Source organism: Neolamprologus multifasciatus, chromosome 9 (assembly GCF_963576455.1).
Source record: "Neolamprologus multifasciatus chromosome 9, fNeoMul1.2, whole genome shotgun sequence".
In the NCBI taxonomy this organism is placed as follows: domain Eukaryota; kingdom Metazoa; phylum Chordata; class Actinopteri; order Cichliformes; family Cichlidae; genus Neolamprologus; species Neolamprologus multifasciatus.
The window spans coordinates 24,111,706-24,128,558 of NC_140447.1; the positions used below are offsets into that span (position 1 = coordinate 24,111,706).

At 38.9% G+C, this 16,853-nt stretch overlaps 1 protein-coding gene across 1 annotated transcript; it reads left to right on the plus strand.

The window, feature by feature from the left end:
• Positions 1-2,983: 2,983 nt before the first annotated feature.
• Positions 2,984-15,646, plus strand: LOC146511615 (uncharacterized). The gene is given in 8 exon segments (XM_085173552.1): positions 2,984-4,219; positions 4,358-4,430; positions 4,939-5,092; positions 7,762-7,922; positions 8,097-8,303; positions 8,427-8,608; positions 9,904-14,148; positions 14,151-15,646. Coding segments are annotated over 7 exon segments (6,306 nt in total). The 5' UTR covers positions 2,984-4,219; positions 4,358-4,372; the 3' UTR covers positions 15,450-15,646.
• Positions 15,647-16,853: the final 1,207 nt, after the last annotated feature.

Below are 16,853 nucleotides of genomic sequence, written 5' to 3' on the forward strand. Positions count from 1 at the left end.
GTGACAACCATGAATAACAAACAATCAAGAAACACAAATTAACCAGATACAAAACACTGGGTCACCGACCCAGGACCGTGACAGTTATATTGATTGTCTTCTAATATTAGACACTGATGCAATATATTTGAAGAGGCAGATAGGCCATTGGTTAAAATCAAAGAGTACAGTTTATCAACCTTGCTATCTGATCATTTTTCCCTCCTGAGGTTTAGAAAGTCACTCTAGTGAAGATATTTTTTTGTTTCAATAACTTCCTTGCCTGGTAGCTTAGTCACTTTAACATGTTATTACTGTTGTTGTTATCTCTCACAATAACAGTTTAAAAGAAATCTGGATCTATGTAGTGCCCTTGACTACATAGATCCAGAGGGCACAAATGGACGACGCTGTATTACCCATGCAGGCTACATCGATGCAATGTGAAGTTACATTTCAAGTGAGGTGCAGGTCAAGGTTTTCTAGTTACCCACATACCTAGATTACAATTCACCCGTCATTAACTGTTGTTTGGCTATTTCTGCTCTGTACTGATTTATAAAAAATTAAAAGAAGCTTAAATATTTGGTTTATCAATGTTTAATACAAGGTGTGTAATTAATTGGATAATATCTGCATGATAATTCATAATAGGTTGCAGTCTTGTTTACATTTTTTACAAAAACCTTTCTTTTTACTTTCTGACATTAAACTGACTCATGGAGAGCAAAAAATGTTCAGGTTAATTGTGTTATCGCCAGTTTTATTAGTCAACTGGATCAATATCACCTAATTTTTTACGGCCTCATTAATCCATAAATGATGTCTCACAGGTTTGTTGCCCATGGACAACATCAACAGGCATTCATCAGGTATAAAGTAACTGCATCCCCTTCATCAGGTTTTCATCATCTTTAAACATTAAGCGCCCTCAAGTAATAATAGAAACAGTGATTTAAAAAACTTTAAACTGTGCAAAAAAGTTAATGGCATAGGTTAATTTTCTTCAAGAGTAATGGATGAAAATCGGCCTGTAGGGCTAAATCTGGCTTATTTACTTAGTAATAAGTAATGTCACATCAAATAAACAAAAGCAAGAAAATATCTGATAGTAGGGCCAAACAGGTCAGGGGAAAAATGCTAAGAGAAGGCGGACAAAGCAAAAACTCGGGAAACGCTGCAGACCTGAACTAAACAGATAACAAATGGATAAATGGGCTTAAACTGTGACTCACTGCCAGAACAGGGTTCAAGAGGCCAAGTTATTGTGAGGATTAGAGATATATTTTGCTGTTATTGTTAATCATCATCCTCATTACCATTGCATTAATAATACAATCTGCAGTATTGATATTGTATTCAGATGTTTAAACATATTGGTACCCAATTAGCCTTTATTACAGGTGCAGTGATAACCACTTTAAACTGTTGAGTTGAATCTATAATCTTAAATGCGTTTGAATGCTTGTTATAATCTTAAATGTGTATGTGCTGAAACTGAGTGCATTTCATGCTGACACACACACACACACACTCACACAGTAGATAGACTCATTTATAGGTGAGAGGTTCGTCATGTTTGCTGGCAACTGCAAAATTGTCTCTGCAAAAAGAGGAACAGTTTCTTGCAGGGTGTGGGTCTGATGTTCCAGACCCACACCCTGCAAGTCAGGGTGTGGGTCAGAAGGCTGACAGGAAGCATCTGCTGTGGAGACGGAGACAATGTTATTTTTAAACATCATTGTGGTTTTGAAACCTATGTACGAACTGTATCTCTTTGACGTGAAGGGATGTCATTAAATTTAAGCCCTGAAGGTATAAAACACCTGCCTATGCTTTGGTGGTTGGGGGTCAGCGCTGTCTGCGTACAGCGGTGGTCCCTCCACGCGTGTCATTAAAAATCATCATTTGACTCCACCCGGCCGGATCAGTGTTGTTATTATGAAAGTTGATTACCTCTTGTATCCCTCCTCAATATTGAACCTAACATTATCAAAGGACACTTGAAATAAAACTGACAGCAGCTGGTGGGGATCTGAGAGAGAGAAAAGTGTAGGGCTTATGAACAGGTGAAGAAAACCTGTGAAGTCAACTCTATATTTTTATACTTGGACTTCACTGGAGCAACTTCACATGGTTCACAGTTCAAAATGAGTATGACCATATGGAAAATATCCCCTCTATAAGCCACAGTCTAAAGGAGAGTGGTGCATCTGCAGGTCTTTAAAGGCTCATTGGGGAATCTTCAAGCAGTTTAACAGCTTCACCTCTTGATACATGGTGCACATGAGGAAATGGGGTACCCTCACACAGATCTGAACTAGGGCTGCGCAGTAGCTCTGGTTCGTACTGTCGCCTCACAGCAAGAAGGTTTCTGCTGTAAATCCTGACTGGGGCTATGTGGGAAACGCAAGTGCAAGTCCTACAAATGTGATGTTTCCTGCTGCAGCTTTAAATTTATAGTCTAGTTTTTTACAATAAACAGGTCTTGTGTCATGCACGTTGATTTAATATTGATGATTATAATTGGTATCTAGACACAGTGGTTTCTGTCATATTCTTTACAGTAAGTTTACTGTAAATGAAATTATGGAAAATTACTGTAAATAAAAGTTACAGTTACTTCGCTTTAGATACATAAACACACAACATAAAAATATATTTCCAGTAACTACTGTAAATGCAAATTACTGTAAAATCCCGTCACAGCAAATTTATAGAAAATGCTGTTTCAGCAGGATGTAAAAAGTGCTTACAAACACAGTTCCTGCGAATCCTTTTACAGCTTAATACTTGCATCCATCTGCCAGTAAGTTGCCATAAAATTTACAGCAACCTGTTTAGTGTCTGAGGCCTTCATGATAACACTTAAAGTTTAATGGTGATACGTGGTTATAAACTAAACAAAAAGTTTGTTTAAAAAAAAAAAAAATTTTCCTTTCAGTAAACTATATTTAAATCATTGTGGCTGTTATTCTTTCATGTCTTGTTTTGTGTGATAATAAATGTTTTTCTCCAAAAATGAGTGTTCATTTCATTAATCAATAATTGTTCTCCTTTTTTTTCTGACAAAAACAAGATGACAACTTTATGATGACATGCATTGACAGTTTTGAGACACTCACGGACTTGTGTTCTGTCACCGTCTGCCTTCTTTATTTATACAACAGGAATTAATACGTTCGTTCAGTGACATCAGCATGTGCGTATGTGATTGTGTGTGTGTGTGTGTGTGTGTGTGTGTGCAAGGTCAGAACTGCTTGTTCAACTTCTTACTATCGCTGTAGAAAGATTCAGATACAAATATCAGAACACGTTTCATAAAGAACAATCAGTTCTGAGCAATGAAAAGATCATCATGCAGCATTCTATCACAAACAAACTTGTATCATAAAGAGCTTATACTGACTAAACAAATACAATTTTCTATTGACAGGAGGGTAATAAAGACAATGCTTGTTGGTTGCAATTCTACCTTGTAATTCTGTGGGGCTGTGGTTTCTTGATAATGGTAATAAGATCATAACACTAAGCAGGAAAACCAGTCTATTGTTCCTTATGTTGCTTAAAAATTCAATTCATAGACCAAACCCTTGTGAGAAAAAATAAATAATTATTCATTGTTTTAAAGAATCTTATGCTGCTCAACATTTAACTTCATATTTTAAATTTCAAAAGTCAACCATAAATTTGTATTTTTATTCATTTATAATTAGGTCAACTGTGATCATTTTGAGTAATTAGAGGAACTTTAACATGCAGCATTTAATAAACATCCTCCTAATAAGTAAGCTATTTGTTCTGTGGTATTATTAGAAACTATTTCAGGTCAAAAGTTACCTTAGAAATATAGTTATGTACAATCACTGTGATATGCACATTGTAATATTGATAACACTTATGGCTTACTTATTACTTACTTGTCTTATTAATTAACAATATGAGTTAGTGTAAAATGTCTTTTTTTTAACCATTTCCAGATGTTTCCAGGATTTTAAACATGATAATTAGTTAAACTGAAACTGTGATAGGGCCATGCTATTATAGAACATATCGACTTGCCCATTAAACGTGGTCTAATCATTTGCGAGGCACCATAAATGTGTGCACTGAAGTCCTTCATCTCCATGGCCACGTACAGCATGAATCATTAATGTTTGATAAAGAAAAGAAGCTGGCTATAAGAACGGCAAGTCCAGCAGTGATACCATCAGTGAGGGAAACTGCCAACGGGATGGATGTAAGGATACAGTGATGCATGACTAAACTGGACTAACTACACTGTTTCACTCAATAACTCGCTCTACTTTTTTCTGATCTGCTGCCATGGCGATTGCATGCTGAAGATTTCTGTTTTTTTAATTTATTTATTTTTCAGTGATTTTCTGTCACAATGGAAGAAACTGAAGACAGCATTGCAGTGGTGGGAATTGGATGCAATTTTCCAGGCGGTGAGGACACTTTAAGATGTTTCTGTCTGTCTGTTATTATTTTACTACCTAATTTGATTGTTGTGCGTCACATGGTGTATAGTCAGATCCAGAAGTATTTCGACATGGACATTTTTGTGTTTTTGCACCTGTGAACCACCACAGTGGATTTGAAATCAGTCAAGATTATGAAAGTGCAGACTTTCAGCTTTGATTAAAGGGGTTCGACAAAAGTATTAGATGAATTGTTTAGGAACTGCAGTCATTTTCAGAGGCTCAAAAGTAATTTGACAGGTTGTTACAAAAAACTTGATAGCTGTCCACTGGAACACCCAAAAGATTTGTTCCTGAGGTGAAGGAGGCATTGCTAGGCTTAATCTAGTAGATTCTTAAAAAGACACAAATGGTGGTATACAGAGGCAAAAACTGTACCATTCCCCAAATAGTATATTAGGAACAGTGAAAAATCTTTCACTATAGTTACATAAAGTTTAAAAAGTGTTTTATATGTATTTTCTCCCCAAAAAAGGAGAGGGGCTTGACAATTTCTGGAAGGTTCTGGTGAACGGGAGAAACTGCTCTGTGCCAATTCCCAAAGAGAGATTTGACTTAAGCAGCTGGTATGATCCTGATGACAACAAGCCGGGTAAATCCCGCACAGCCAAGGCTGCTCTCATTGACGGGTATGGCCCCTTATCTCCTTTAGATCTGCTTATCTGTTTCACAAATGTGCGCCTATCAATACAGTCATATAAACTTTTGTTTGGCAATTTCACACTTCATGAAGTGTTGATTTATGAAATCACACTGCTGCTCCTAATTTGTATTAAAACAGAGACGTACTATTTTGACGTTTTTCCAAAGACGGTTTCGTTTTTTCCCCTTTTGAAAATAAAACAAGTGCTCCAAACACTGGACTACTCAAATATGGCCTCTTAACATGATAAACCTCCATCAGTTAGCACAATGTTCCATGGAAATGAGTCTGTTTACATATGTCTAGATGTCCTATTAATACTCGTGAAATAATTTATGATGCATGGTTCAATTTAACCCATTAACTGTCACTGAAGGTTTTTCTTATCAAGTCCATGTTATATTAGATAACAACAACCCTGCGTTTTTTTCAAACATAGGGCCATTTCAGAGTGACTGCAAAAATTATGAAAAGCAGTTCATTTCTTAACTTTAGGCATCATTTTAGATTACTTTAACCTACCTCTGTGCAGGGAGGCAAATCTGCCAGTTGATTCAGGTGGTGTTGTTCCTGCTGGAAAACTGCAGAATTCACTCGGTTTAGGCCTTTCCTGCTGAATGTTCTCAATCAGATTCCTTGGGATCTTACAGTCAAACTCCACAAAAACGTTTTCAACCTGGGAGACCAATTCATGAAGCATAAGTGCTCATAATAGAACTTTCGGGGAATGATAATAAAATATCAGTTGTGCTGTAATCCACCTGGATGGAAGATGACCTAATGGACTTAGTGTGTAGTATATACATTGCTGGTGATGTCACAGACTGAACATCACCTATTCGCTGTATATAACTGTGAAATACAAATAACAAGATAACCCACTTACAGTGAACTCACTGAACTGCTTGTTGAATGCTGACAAAGAACAACTGTCTCATATGTTAATCATAAAATATAAGCAATTTAGTGCTCAGTCACCTTCGGTCATAAATGTAGCACATGATCATTAAGGCAGTAAAATGAGACACAGTGCTGATGGATACAGTTGTGTTAAGAAAAAAGTTTTGAGGTTTTACATATCAGGATGTAATAAAAATCATCCAGTTCTATCAGGTCTTAAATTTGGGCAAGTACAACCTCAGATGAACTACAAAACGTGACATATTACGCTGTGTCATTATGGGTTTAATTCAAATTGAGCCAAAATGCAGAAGCAGTGTGTGAAAACCTGAGGACACCCCATGATTCAGTAGCTTATAGAATCAACTTTAGCAGCAATAACTTAAAGTTTTCTGCATGACTTTATCAGGCAGGCACTTCACTGTGGAGGAATTTTGGCCAACTCATCTTTGCAATGTTGTTTCAGTTTATTGAGGTTTGCAGGTCTCAACACATCATTTCAGTCTGTTTGAGGTCTGGACTTTGAGGCATTCAAACACCTTGATTATTTTCATTTTAGCCGTTCTGTTGTAGAACTACTGGGATCATTTTCCTTTTGCATGACTCAAATTGGGCCAAGCTTTAGCTGTTAGACAGATTGCTGCACATTTGACTCTAGAATACTTCGGTAAACAGAAGAGTTTGTGGTTGACTTAATGACTACAAGGTTCTCAGATCCTGTGACTATAAAACAAGTCCAAACCACCGTCCTGATATGTGTTTACTGTGTGTTATGGCCAAACATCTCCACTTTGGTCTCATCTGTCCAAACGAGTCCTGTGGTTTGTCCAGATGCAACTTTGCAAACCTAAGCAGTGCTGAAATGTTCTTTTTAGAGAGAAGAGGCTGGTAAACCTTTTCAAACACGCCATAAATGTCTGAACTTGAACATTTAATGTTCTAACTGAGGCCTGCAGAGTCTAAGATTGCATTTCACAGGCTGACCTTGAGGTAAATTTGCTGGGTCTTCCACTCCTGGGACAATGAAAAACTGTCTTGAAAGTTATCCACTTGCCTATAATAATTACCACTAGTCATTGCTGTCTTACCTCTCTGACATTGTGTTATCACAAACCCGAATACTCCAGACTAACAAACCACCAAAACATAACTGATCAACAAGTGTGAGGTGCTTGATTTACAGGGCTTGGCTGCTAGTTAACCAGTTAATTTCTATGGGAATAGTGAAGATCTACTTAGTTTTTCAAAGTTTTTCACACATCGCTTCTGCATTTTGGCTTAGTTTGTTTGTTTGTTTTAATAAATAAAAGCATGGTGTAATATGTCATGTGTTTTAATTCACTTTAGGTTGTATTGACCTATCTTTGTGACCTGGACCAAATTATATTTGTCATGTCCAGTATGTAAAACTTCCGAATAGAAAGAGAATGTACTTTTTTTTTTTTCTTTCATTGTGTTTTACCAAACTGCAGTGTTTTGTCTTTAGCTCTTTGGATTTAAGCAAATCTGCCTTTCATTTGCATTAGTTTCCTTTCTTTTGGTGGAGTATTGCACAGAAATTGTGGACAAACCAAAAATGGAAACTGATTATAGGTTTGTGCAATAGAAACAGCTTTACAGCTTTAGAGTCTGTACATGCATTACACTGTAAATGCAACACATGTATGAGAAGTAATCTAAGAAGGAAGAATTTAAACAGTAATTAGAACATCCTATTCCCTGAATCTGACCTTGTTATTTTTTTGGTATTTTCAGGTTTAATGAATTCGACCACAGGTTTTTCGGCATCAGTGACAGTGAAGTGGAACAAATGGATCCTCAGCAAAAACAGCTCCTTCAGTGTGTCTACAGGGCTTTAGAAAATGCTGGAATTCCAATGGAAAAAGCCAGTGGGACCAGAACAGGAGTGTTTTTTGGTAAGGTACTAAAAGCTTACTTGTGTTTTTATTGTTTTGTGTTACAATAATGGGTGCTTGATCCAAAACAAAGCTACTTTTTATACCAGAATTACCATCAAAATTTACATACATTCAAATGAATAATGTTAAAATGATAAGTGCATGACCCCTGTGTTTTATGTATCTCTGTAGGAATAATGAACAGAGGTTATGAAACAAGAGCTGCACATGTGCACCCAAGTGTGATCAACCACTGGACTGGCACAGGACTTTCCATGAGTATTGCAGCAAACAGAGTCTCCTATGTCTTTAACTTCACCGGACCTTCGCTGTCCTTAGACTCTGCCTGTTCTTCATCCCTTGTGGCTCTTCATCTTGCCTCTCAATCAATAAAACAAGGTCTGTCCAGCATAGATAACTTCAGGTTAATTAGCAATAGAGGAAATCATTCTGTAGTATCGTATTTATTTAGAAAGCGGCGTTTAATTAGTTGGGATGATATGGTGTGTTTTATCTTATCAGGGGATTGTGAAATGGCTGTCTGTGGAGGGGTCAACTGCATCCTTGAGCCAAGAGTTTTTGTTGCGCTGAGCAAAGCCAAGATGATCTCACCTGATGGAACCAGCAAACCTTTTTCCAGTAGAGCAGATGGATACGGCAGAGGGGACGGATGCGGAGTAGTTCTCCTAAAACCACTGAAAAAGGTCAGCATATGCAGATTAATTATAAGAAAAATGTCAAATACTTCAGGAATTTAAACATTAAATGGACAGTTTGCCAAAGTGCAAAACCCGGATGTTGGCAATGTAGTAGCTCAACCAGTTGATGATCCATCACAATTCATAGATTACTATAATACATGAAGTACAGAAAGGAAGTTATCAGTTTTCTTGTACAAACTAATGGCTCTGTTGCACAAACTAATGATAATTAAAATCCACTGAGAAGTACAGCAGGATCACAAACTGTCATATTCATTACAGTTAATCTATCTGTGAAGGTTCTCAGTCATCCAAGTCATCGTAGTCAAAGGAGCTTGCAAGGAAAGCGTCTGGACTTCTTTAAGTTACTTGAAGACGTTTCACCTCTCATCCGAGAAGCTTCTTCAGTTCTAAGGTCAAATGGTGGAGAGTCCCAGATATAAACCTAGTGGGAGTATCCCCCCACAGAGGGACAAAAGGACCCCCTGATGATCCTCTAATCGCCTGAGCCAAGGTGTGAAACTGGGTGTGGGTCCCAATCAGCCAGAGTTTCGGGTGAGTTCATTGTGAACCATTTGACCTTAGAACTGAAGAAGCTTCTCGGATGAGAGGTGAAACGTCTTCAAGTAACTTAAAGAAGTCCAGACGCTTTCCTTGCAAGCTCCTTTGACTACAGTTAATCTAGTTTAGCTAAAATCTGAGCAATATTCTAGGGGGAGTTGCAAACCTCGTGAATTATGGAGGGACCGACAGATGGGCGATGAACACCTGGCCATCTCATAGACCTGTTGGTCCTTCGGGAGGATGAGCTAAAAACACAACAATGACTCCCTTTAACTTTTTTTCATATTCAGTGATCAATTGCAAATAACTGCAGTGACCAACTGTACACTTTCCATCAAACGTGATTGACCTGCTCGCCTAGTCTATAAAAATTGTCTCCAACAGATTGGTTTAGCATTTCATTTCCATTTTTGCACACTTAGTTTAGTTCTAATTAACCAGCTTGAACAGAGGATATTTTCAAATGTATTTTCTGTAGCTGTACAAGTGGCTCCATAGTGCATACCTTTACGCAAAATATAGAACATTCCGTTTGATTTAAGACAAAGTGGAAATCTCTGCAGTATTTATCCTTCAGCTGAGTAACTCACATCAGTGCAATCTAGTTTATATATTTATAACTATAAGCTAAAGTTCAAATATGGCATGTAATATGTTTGACTCTGGTATAAGATGTTCTTTATCAATACACACTTTTATTCATGTTTCATTTTGATCTTTTTGTTGCTTGACAGGCTCTTCAAGACCATGACCATATCTGGGGTATAATCAGCAAAACTGCTGTAAACCAAGATGGTCGCTCTGTCACTCCAATCACCAAACCATCCATGACACAACAAGAAGAGCTTTTCCGCAGAATCTATTCAGAGTCTGACCTTGCAAATGTCCAGTACATAGAGGCACATGGGACTGGAACCCCAGCTGGAGACCCAACAGAGGCAAGAAGCATTTCCAACGTCATTGCTAAATCTAGACCTTCCGGTTCAAAGACACTCTGGATTGGCTCTGTAAAGAGCAATATTGGACACACAGAATCTGCTGCTGGAGTCGCTGGACTCATTAAGGTTCTCCTGATGATGAAGCATGAGACCATTGTTCCTTCGGTGTTCTACACTGATAAGGCTTCCAGTGTAGATACCACAGCACTAAACATTAAAATTCCTAAGGAACCAGAAAAATGGGAATGCTCTAGTGCAAGAGTTGCAGGAGTTAACAACTTTGGTTTTGGGGGAACAAATGCACACGCCATTGTCACACAGCACATCCAGTCATATTCTAAGCAAAGGCATGATGAGAAGCAAGTCAAGTATTTTGTCATATCTGCAAATTCTTCAAAATCACTTAACATGATGATGGAAGATACCATCAGTCAGCTACAGGCAGAAAACCGGTTTGATCTAGATTCTTTGCTCTACACATCAGCTTGCAGAAGAACCCACCAAAAACATAAATACAGAAAAGCCATCACAGTGTCTTCTGTAGTTAATCTAAAAGAGAAGCTAATTGCTACTGTTGGCAAAAATATCAGTGTTGCCTTCTCAGATCCAAGGTTAGTGTTTGTCTTCTGTGGAAATGGTGTCACCTACCATGGTATGTGCATGCAGCTACTAAAAAACGAGCCTATATTCAGAGAAAAGATCAAAGAAATTAAGGACCTTTTCCAAAAGCTGAGTCCTCTGGACATACTGGATACTCTTGAGAGCGAATTTGAGAGCAGCGACTTCAGAAACCCAGACGTTGTCCAACCCCTCCTCTTTGCTATTCAGGTTGGGATTACTACCTTGCTCAGGCACTGGGGAGTCAAAGCTGATGCAATTCTTGGACACTCTGTTGGTGAAGTGGCAGCCGCTCACTGCTCTGGTCTCTTGTCTCTGGAGGATGCAGTAAAAGTCATATATTTCCGCAGCACTCTCCAGAGAAATGTCACCGGGGGAAAGATGCTCGTGATCAGCAACATGGCTGTATCAGAGGTATCTTCACTGCTCCCTCCTTACTCTGGTAAAATTGGCCTTGCTGCATATAACAGCCCACAGTCCTGCACCCTTTCAGGTGAGGCAGACGCAATTGAGCGCTTCCATAAGGAGCTAAGCACCTCAGCCAATAGTCAGAATCTGTTCCTTCGTGTGCTGGATGTCCCTACTGCTTATCACAGCCACATGATGGACCCAATTCTACCAGAAATTGTGGAAAAAATTGGTCTCTTTCAGGAGAATGATCTTGACACAGAGTTGTTCTCAACAGTGACAGGGAAGGAAGTCCAGCAGGGAGATTTCTGCACAGGTGAATACTGGGCTAGAAACATTCGTGAGCCGGTTGCTTTTGAGCAGGCAGTACAGTCAGCAACTAGAGGAAAGAAGCACACTGTGTTTGTTGAGATAGGTCCAAGAAGGGCACTGCAGAGAAACATAATGGAATCTCTGGGAAATGACACGGCTGTCCTTGCCTCTGTGCAGCCAGAAAGAGATCAAGAATCAGTCATGTCTGTTGTCTCTAAACTGTTTGAACTCGGCGTTCAAGTAGATTGGAACACCTTCTATAAAGGCTATGAGACAGTACCTCTGCCTTTTCCTAAATATCAATTCGACTGCTCAGACAGGGATGTTATCATTGGGGCAGCACAGAATAACACAGCAAGCAATCATCCTGTGCTGTGTCAGACGGGAAGTGAAAGCAACATTTTCACTTGTGATCTAAAGTCCGACTCTTCTTTCTACTTGAAAGAGCACAAGCATAATGATGTACCCATCATCCCTGGTGCTTTCTATGCTGAGCTGGGTTTAGCTGCGTGCATGGCCAGTGCTAAACCAAAAGTACCTCTCAGTTCACTGCAGCTCAGTGTCAATTTTCACAGACCATTTGTTTTAACACAGAATCCACCTGAAATGAAAGTGCAACTAGAACAAACAGAGAGGGAAACCAGATTCACCGTTCTCTCCTCATCTGTAGTTTATGCATCAGGCACTGTGGTTTCAAAGAAAGAGAGGCTGATTGAGGAGCAGCGCATTTCACTAAGCTCCATCAACAAACGATGCACATCTGTAGTGAGCTTTCAGGAGTTTTATGGGTATCTCTTTCAAGGAGACTTTCAGTATGGAGACATCTTCCAGAATAAGAATGATGTACACTATGGAGATGATCTGAAAGAGGCTTTTGCAAAAGTCTCAGTTCCAGAAGAACTTCAGCCTCATTTGCATGACTACTGCATTCATCCTGTCTTGCTGGATTATCTGATGCAGCTTCTCCCAGTTACAGTAGAGCACATCTTTGCTGGCAGCCCAGGATTTCCTGCCAAAATAGGAAGTCTTACAGTCTTTGAACCTTTGCAAAATGAGATGACTATTTATCTGAGAGCAACTGATGTGGGCACTGATCACCTTGGGGTTTGTGGGTGCTTTGCAGACAAGGAAGGCAGAGTGTTGGTTGAGGTCAAAAATGTCATAATCAAGTACCTAGACAGTCGTTCTCGTGTGGTAGATGAGTACTTCTACCACAATGCCTTCAATGTTGTCCCAAATGATCACATTGCTACTCCTCCTCCAAAGGCGTTGGTGTTCTGTGATACTTTAGGGATTGCTGATGGTCTAAAGAAATATTTGGACTCAGCATCTACTTACATTCCCATCACATATGCAAAGGACATCTTGGGCAATGGTTTCCCTTCTCTTTTGGCAAGTCTTAAAATCACAGATATTAGAGAAAACTTTGATGAGGTCTTATTTTTGTGGGGCAATGAAGACTTCACATCACGGCCAGCTGAAATCATCCTGCAGAGTCTAGCTGACTGCTGTGAGATTTTCCGCCAAATAGTTGTTGAGCTAAAGCGAATTCACTTCCCCAAATCAATTAGAGCCATAACCTACCGTTCATCTGACATCACAGTAGACCACGTAAGTCCAGGTTTTGCTCTTGTTGGTATGACACGATCGTTCTCTGCTGAGATACCAGATCTTTCTTTTCAGCTGATTGATGTGAGCAGGATCTCTCCTGAGGACATTGCAGCTCTGTCTGATGTCCTAAGGTCATACCCATGCAGCAAGCACCCAGAACTGGTGGTAAAAGATGGACAGGTCTTGAAACCTTCCATTGTGCGCACCCCACTAGAAATGACTGACAATGATGTTGGCACTTATACATCTACAGTGTCTGAACCTTGTGTTTTTCTGACAGCTGATCCTCATGAAATTACGAAACTGAGTGCCATTCGCTCTGACGAGGAGGCTGAGCCGATCAGTGATACATTCATTGAAATCCAGCCCAGTAAGATATGTGTTCACTCATCAGACTATTTCCCAGTCAGCACTTCAAATCTAAAATTCGGCAAAACACTGTATTGGAACAAGCACTCATCTCAGAAACACAAGCTGCTCGCTCTTGACTTCAGCGGTACTGTCATTGCAGTTGGAAAAGATGTAAGGAAATTCAAAGTGGGAGAACATGTTGCTTCCTGTTATCCTGTGGTGGCAGCAAGTAAGATCAGAGTACCACAGGAAGTGTGCTACAGCACCAAAAGGTTCCCAGTCCTCAGAAAAACACCTTGTGTTTCCTACTTTGTGCTAGCATGGGAAATCCTTCATCGAGCCTTGCTCGGAGCCAAGCGTAATATAACAATCATATGCTCTGTGCCTGATTCTGCACTATTGAAAGTCTTGGCATTTAGCGCTTGCAAATCAGGCTGGAATGTGAATGTTGAAACGCAGTGCAATGGGACTTTTGTAGGTGCCAGTCAGTTGGGTGCAGTTGTCATTCTGCCTCCATTTGATGAATCCCTAACTGCTCAAATTTGCAACTTTCCAGGGTTACAACATGTTGTAATCGTATGTGTATCTCCGAAGCAGGATCTAGTCGTTGAGGAAGTGTTCCAAAGTGCAAAGGAAGGTGTTCATGTACAGATAACTCAGATGCCAGTCATTTTCCAAAAGGGATTCCTGAGCACACACAGGCCATACCTTTATAACTGGCTTAAGTCCTTAAACCTTGAATGGGGAAATTGGCTCTTGAAAGCTTTACCTTTCAGAGTGCAAAATCTGAACGAAAAAGCATTGATTCAGCAAAACCAGACTCATATTTCAGCTCCAAGAAATTGGCTGTCGTAGCTCTAGAAAATGATGTTGGCAGCACACTGTCTGAGATTCCACTTCTCCCAACAAAAAAACGGCTTTTTCGAAAGAGGTCTGTGTATGTAGTGGCAGGTGGTCTTTCTGGTCTGGGCTTTGAGACTGTTAAGTTCATCTCACAAAGAGGTGGTGAGTACATTGTCATTCTCTCCAGAAGCAAGCCCACACCAGAAGTACAGCAGGAAATCAACAATGTGGAGAAACAGTGTGGAAACAGCATCACCAGCATGGAGTGTGACATATCTGTTTATGAGAATATGCACAAAGTCATCAATGTCATTGGCAAGAAGTTCCCTGGTTTTCCGATCAGAGGTGTGTTTCACAGTGCAGTAGTCTTGCATGATGGACTGATTGAGACCCTTAACAGATCTCTGTACGAGAAGGTTTTCAGGCCAAAAATAAACGGTGTCCTGAATTTGCACTATGCAACAAAGCACTGTCCGTTGGATTACTTTGTATGTTACTCCTCCATCTCCGCTTTCCTGGGAAACGCATCGCAAACAAACTACACAGCAGCCAATACATTTCTCGATCTGTTCTGTCAATACAGGCGCAAACTCAGCTTGCCTGCACAGTCTATCAACTGGGGAGCTCTGAACCTTGGTCTGCTCTTGAACAAAGAACATTTCCAGCGTTTTCTGGAGGCAAAGGGAATAATGATTTTAGATGTGGCTGAGATTTATCAATGCTTGGAGCAATGCCTTGTGCTCAACCGACCCCAGCAAGCTGTTTGCAGGTTTCACTTCAGAAACATCAGATACAATATCCTCTCCCAAAATAAAGCCTTGACTATGCGCCTTTCTGCATTAGTTGAGGCAGCCTTCCAAAAATCTAGAGAGACTTACTCTGAAACTAAACAAGCTGTCTCCGTCTCTCCAAAGGACTATGTTGTTTCTCTACTTAGTGAGACTATTGGCATGGAGAAGAGTGAGCTGAAAGATGATTTACCACTTTCATTCTTAGGCATTGACTCTATGCAGGCTATGACTCTGCAGAATTTGATCTTCCAGGGGAGAGGTGTGAATGTGCCTTTGGTGATACTGTTGGATCCCAGTGCAACTATTGCAACAATGGCAGCTCTACTGAGTGAAGTAGCTGAAGGCGAAAGTGTCAGTGAGAACCCAGAGTCTCTACCAGATGAAGCTGAAGTCTCTACCAGATTGTGAAAAACTCAAATGGAGATATTTACTTTATGAATACAATCAGCCATCAACCGTCAGAACACTACAATAATGGATTCAATCAATTTTTTCCACTGAGATTCAGTTAAAAAAATAGATAAATAAAACGGCCATTGCAATAAAAGAAAGTTCTGATATTAATGCTACTTGTTTACAGAACTTTGCATCCTTTTTGGAACTCATTTTTAGATTTTGGTTGATTTCTTTTTTTTGTCATTATAATGCGTTTTTTTTAAACAAATGGCATGTATTGTACTAACTGGAAGTTTTCAAAGGATATTTATGTCACTGTTTTACTCACCAATATGGTACAGAAAAAAAGCGGATTGCAACTAAACATGTAAGTCTGTATAAATGCATTTACTGCTAAATTATGTAAAGTAAGTGCCTTATCTTGTATTATTTTTTAAAATTGAAATAAATGTTTTTATCTTTACAATTGGTCTTGCTGCATCTGTAGCAAGACCAATTATTGCTACTGGGTTCTCTCCTTCTACTATCTACTATCAGTGCTTATCACTGTTAACTGATTAATTCTGAGTGTTTATCAACTTTATGACACTAATGGAAAAAAGCTGGCATGTCCAATGAATGATCATTTGGCGGCACACATGATTTCTGAACCTTCTGCTGAGCACAAAATTATCATATCGTATGGGAAGGTCAATTTGGTCCCAGAGAGATGAATATGTGATAAAATAAAATAAAAAATATCATAGAGTAATTTAATATCCACTGCACTTTAGTTTTAAAATATGAAAAGGTTTCACCTAAGCTATCATGATGTATCATGTCTTTATTATAATTCTTTCTTTTTTGACACAGAAAAATCAAACTTGATAACATTGTTTTCTTCTTCTTTTTTTATTTTTTTTTAAAGAGGTACATAATACATGAACCATTTCCATAGTCATTTTAATATGTAAAGCTTTCAATGGCAAAAGTCATCTATTTTGTACACTTAGACACAAATACCCTACGTTTCAAAGTTGAATTAAAAGAGATTTAAGCTCATTTTGTTTTTTAATGTATTTATGTACATACATCATAGATCATAGGCATAACTTGTGTAACTTGCTTCATAATCAATGCTATGCAGACTTAAATTATTACAATGGAGCTATGACATAACAGTTTTAGAGTACTAGACACAAACTTCGTCAAGCTTTTACTACACAACACCAAATAATGAAGCAATGTTTTCAAAGGAGGATTATTAATTTCTCGAAAATACAAATTAAAAAAGTAAAATAAAATAAGTAATTAAAAAGTAATTAAATTATGATCTGAAACAAATTAAAGAAATTTGTAATCACAAGAAATAGTCGAGGTTCTCATAGCAAGTCTTGTACAGAGCGCTTATAAGGTGACTGTAATACTCATGGGATA